This window comes from Vespa velutina, chromosome 4 (assembly GCF_912470025.1).
Source record: "Vespa velutina chromosome 4, iVesVel2.1, whole genome shotgun sequence".
In the NCBI taxonomy this organism is placed as follows: Eukaryota; Metazoa; Arthropoda; class Insecta; order Hymenoptera; family Vespidae; genus Vespa; species Vespa velutina.
In genome coordinates, this window is record NC_062191.1 from 4,984,966 (window position 1) to 4,989,965 (window position 5,000).

Sequence of the window (5,000 nt, forward strand, 5' to 3'; positions counted from 1 at the left end):
AGCAATTTTTAATTAAACGATTTCAATTAAATAAACAACATCTTGTTCGAGCGTATGAATGTACAGCGGTATAATTTCTTTGATGTCTAGTCCTTGTGTGACTCTTTTTTAAAGTGGAAAACAAAAAAGAAAAAAAGAAAAAAAGAAAAAAAAAGAACAAAAAAGAGGGGGAAAAAAAGACGAGAAATGAAGAAGTTAGAGCACTTGATGGAAGCATGGGAACGAAGTAAGAAAATTTTCACCGACCGAACATAATTACTTAAGGTGGGAGGAAAATATTCGAGAAAGAAAAAAGGAATTTCTTCTTCTCGACTCTTTTTTTTCTTCGCTTTCTTTTCTTCTCTTTTCTTTTCAACTGAGCATATCATCATCGGTCAGAAATAAAGAAATTGACCTTTGTGAACTCACTCGAGTCTTATGTCTCTCTCTCTCTCGCTCTCTCTCTCTCTCTCTTTCTTTAACACGGTGATATTATCAACATGAAAATAATTATTACAGCTGGATATGGACGAAATTAGGGTATTAACGCGAGTTATCGCGTTTCATTTTATCTCTCGATTGGAGTCTTCGCTAAATTCTCTCTCCAATGATCGTGAAACTGACTCGTACGATAAAGATTCACATTTCATCTTCGTAAACTGTCTCTTTCTTTTCTTTTCTTTTCTTTTCTCTCTCTCTCTCTCTTAAAAAAAAAAAAAAAAAAAAAGAAGTAATTTTATCTCAACATTTAACTTTTATCGTCGACTATGTTCAACGAATGATTTAATTACTATCAAGCGCGATTAATAATATATAGACGTCTAATTAAATGTAAGAATAACAAAAACAAAGATCGATTTTATTTTTCAGTAGCAGGAATGAGCAGATTATTTTTCTTTTCTTTTTTATGTTTTTGTTTTTTATTATTTTTTTTTTTTTTTTCCTAAATAAGATTTCGATCAAATCTTTCGATTCTATGAAAAAGAAATTCATTCGAAATGGGAAATGTAACGACATTTTTACATAGTCTGTGACATCACGAAAGTACCGGTGTCACAAACGATTAGATACTTTAAGTATTAAACGTTCCTTTTAAAATTATATATATATATATATATATATATATATCAAAAATTATCATATATGCTCGCATGTCCGCGACTAGATACAGTCCTATCGTTACCTCCTGTATCGCTTGTAGACACAACTAGATTAGGCAGCGAGGATTTTACCTAGGTCAGGGTCGAACCAATGACTGGCCTCGATATTCTATGTAAGTATGTATTCTTCAGTGCGTGACGTTATCGTGAAAGTTTAGTCTCATCAGGTGTGTCGATTAAATTCTTTTTTGTTGGAATCGATCAATTGAAAAAAAATATTCCTTTTAATCGAACCACGTATAACATTTTAATATAGACACAAATGAATAATATGAATAAGCGTAACGATCAATCGATAAATTATAATAATCTTTCTATATAATCACCATATTAATATTCCAATATATTGTGAGAATGAATCGTTTGGAAATCGACATGATTTCTCAATTTTTTCGTATACCACGAAAACTAAATAAAGATTTGCGTTTTTATCGTGATGACGGAGCGACTACAACTGAACCGAGACTCAGATAAATCTCTGGGTTTATCTCCGAGAGGCCTCGATAAAGGTCTCGAGAAGTAAATCTCTACCAAAATATATTCGTTCAACATGGAGAAAGAAAAGAAGAAAACAAAAAAAAAAACAAAAAATTGTGCTTCTATGGAACAAACGGCACGATCGTATGTCGAAGGATATGAAGAAGAAGAAGAAAGAGAAAGTCTAAAATGTCTATTGAAAGTTCTACTTTATTTTGAAGGATTATTTTTTGAGAGTTAGAAAAATTACCTTAAACGATGAGAATATTGAAATAACTATACACCTACGAAATGATGAATTTCAATCCTCTTAGAAGGAACAAAAAAAAAACAAAAAAAAACAAGAAGTGGAAAACATCGTATCCTTCCTTCTTTTTCTTCTTCTTTCATACACACGTTTAATTTACGAGTTTTGGAACACGACACTTTTCACGGACTTCGAATAATTTAACGTCCATTTTTCTTCTCTCTGAGTATATCATCCTAAGTGTAAAGAAATACGAAGAAAAGAAAGGAAAGAAATAAAAATGAAAAGAAATATGAACATAACTTTATGCAAGTCACATATCATCCTAACGAGAACTAATAAAAGATTTTCCATATTTCTCTTAATAATATCGATCCTAACATTGCAGAATTTTTCCAAAATAATTTTTCATTTACGTCATTCCTTATGAAATCATAATTGATATATTCGAATGAAGTTGCTACACGTCATTCTTTTAATCAGATAATGATATTAAATCGTAAAATAGAGGTGTATACGATTAGAGACAAATTTTCGAAAGAAAAGAAAAATAAGAAAATGATAGAAAATAGAGTTCTCTCGTTAAAGAGGAATACCGATTTAACTTTTTTCTCAGCCAAAATACTAAAAACCTTGTCACGATAAATGTCACCAATACTATAAATATATTTGGTATATCTATGAAAGAAGAAGTTTCTCACTCAAAAATGACCTGCTTTTTAAACTCAAATTCGGTTTTCATTTTAGCTCGCACGTAATAACTTTAAAGTTTCCTTAATTCTGTTAAATCCTTGATGTCGGCGTGAAATTTGGCCAAACATTTCTAGACCACACACAACCCCTATATTTTCTTTCTCGAAATTCGATACGTTTCAAACGTCATTAATTTTGTATCCTTTTTTTTTCTCCATTTCAAGCTGTACATATCTTTTTTTTCTTTTCTTAAATATATGACATAATATATATATATATATATATATATATATATATATATATATATATATATATATATATAAGAGAAAAAAATTTAAACAAAAATTTATCAGTGGAACACCAAAAACGCAAAAACTCTTGTTCCTTAATCTTCTCCGTGAGAATATGCGAAATTAATCGCGAACAATGATCTTGTTGAATAATGAAATATAAAATAATGAAATAAAAAAGAAAGAGAGATAAAGAGACTGACCACGACAATCACAATTTTTCCACGAACGGAATTTCATGACGGTAATAATTTGTTTTTTTCTCACGTTTCTCTCGTTACACGATAAATTTCAAGAATTTTGTTTATTAAAATATAAACGTAAAAATTTATTTGATTCGTTAAAAAATGTACTTTTTCTTTTTCTCTGGAGAGCGAGCGAGAGCGAGAGAGAGAGAGAGAGAGAGAGAGATTAAAAACATACGAAAAATGTCTCAAATCAGTTATAATTAAAACGAATCATCGATCTGTAAAACAATTACGAAAATTCTAATTAATATTACAATCCCGACTAAATGTCTATGCTCAATACCGTCTAATTATTTTTCTAATTTATGCGACATTCAACGTAATGCTCTTTATGTCAATTAAAATACACTTTAAAAGCTTTTATCATTTAAACTTAAGCTTTCGCTCGCTTAGAAAGTAACACTAGTTTTCTTTCGTAATTGCGCTACTACCGACGATATTTATCTTGACAGTAAGAACTATCCGTTTAAATTCCTTAATTCCGTTGGTAACGAGCCATGGAAAGGCAGAAACTCGTTTGGAAAATTTGTCAAGGAGGTAGACATTCTTTAAGGTTAAAAATCACATTAAATCGAGAACAAAAAAAAAAAATAATTCCGTGAACCTGTAAATCGAAAAAGAGAGGAGAAAAAAAAAAAGCATACGGCGGAATCTCGATTCGAATATTTAATCGAAAGATTCGACGGGGAGAAAAAGAAACTTTTTTTTCTTCTTTTTCTTCATCTTCTTCTTCTTCTTTTCTTTTCTTTTTTCTTTTCAAGGAAAAATAATAATAATAACGTATTGATTAATAGAAATGATCGAGATTCCGTACGAAAAAAGGGGAGGAAGAATATGAATGATGAAAAAATTGACAACTCACTCGCAGTGAGGCTGGCTGCAGCACTGAGTTGATTATGCGTAGGCGTAGTCGAGGGATTGGCCGTTTGTCTTCTCGAGGGTGCGCCGTATTGAGATGTCAGAGAGACATCGTTCGATGGTGAAACGTATGTCCAGGATGTCGCGTCACCACCAACGCTCCCGGTATTATTTCCCGTAGTCGTTTGCTGAGACGAATACGGCGGCGAATATCCACGAAAACTTGGTCTTCCTCCGAAAGGTTGCGAGAAAGCAGGTAAAGCTTGATGAGTCACCGCGGTCGAAGATTTGCTACTTCCGTAATCCTCTCCGAGCGATGGCAAAGTTGTACTGAGACCGGTTACTGGAGTAAAAAAAAAAAAAAAAATAAATAAATAAATAAATAAATAAATAAATAAATAATAAAAATAGATTAAAAAAGGACAAAAAAGAAAGTACAGAAAATTCATTTGAATTTTTGCGACGATCGATCACAAAATATCACGTGACAAATGATCAACTCTATGAGTTAATATACGATTTCTGATAATTTTCTGTTATCTCCTTTTAGTCCTTGTAATGAAACTTGAGAGAAATCTTTTCTTAATGACTTTTTTTCTCTCTCTCTCTCTCTCTCTCTCTTTTGTTCTCTACATTCAAACGAATAATAATAATAATTATTATATTTACCTTGAGCATTCCACAACTGAGGAGAAGTTGAAAGTTCTGTAGGACTACTCGTCATGTATGGTAAATTGTAACTGGTAGCCCCTGCACCAGCACCAATCGTCCCTACGCCGCTCATCGTACGATACAACGACGAACTGTAACACGAGATGTTGAAATATCAGTCTCTATCCTCTAACGCTTAAGCTCGCAGTATTATTTTCTTCTTTTTTCTTTCTCTTTTACGCATCTAAACGTACTACGTACCATACGTACGCGAGAACGCCCCTACCCAAGGGAATCTTAAATACATTGAACGCGCCTGCGTATCGATTGATTTCACGATCTGGATCGTATCGTTCTCTCTCTCGATTTCACGAGTTTATTTCCTATCGTATGTATT

General features: G+C 32.1%; 1 protein-coding gene across 9 annotated transcripts in view; it reads right to left on the minus strand.

Annotated features, from left to right (window-relative positions):
- Positions 1–5,000, minus strand: part of LOC124948807 (box A-binding factor-like) — a 56,280-nt gene that overhangs the window by 10,737 nt on the left and 40,543 nt on the right. For all 9 annotated transcript variants that reach the window (XM_047492998.1, XM_047493001.1, XM_047493002.1 and 6 more), the window contains 2 exons: positions 4,622–4,755; positions 3,957–4,295 (listed from right to left, as the gene is read on the minus strand). In XM_047492998.1, coding sequence (XP_047348954.1) covers positions 3,957–4,295; positions 4,622–4,755 — 473 coding nt within the window. The remainder of the gene's footprint in view (positions 1–3,956; positions 4,296–4,621; positions 4,756–5,000) is intronic.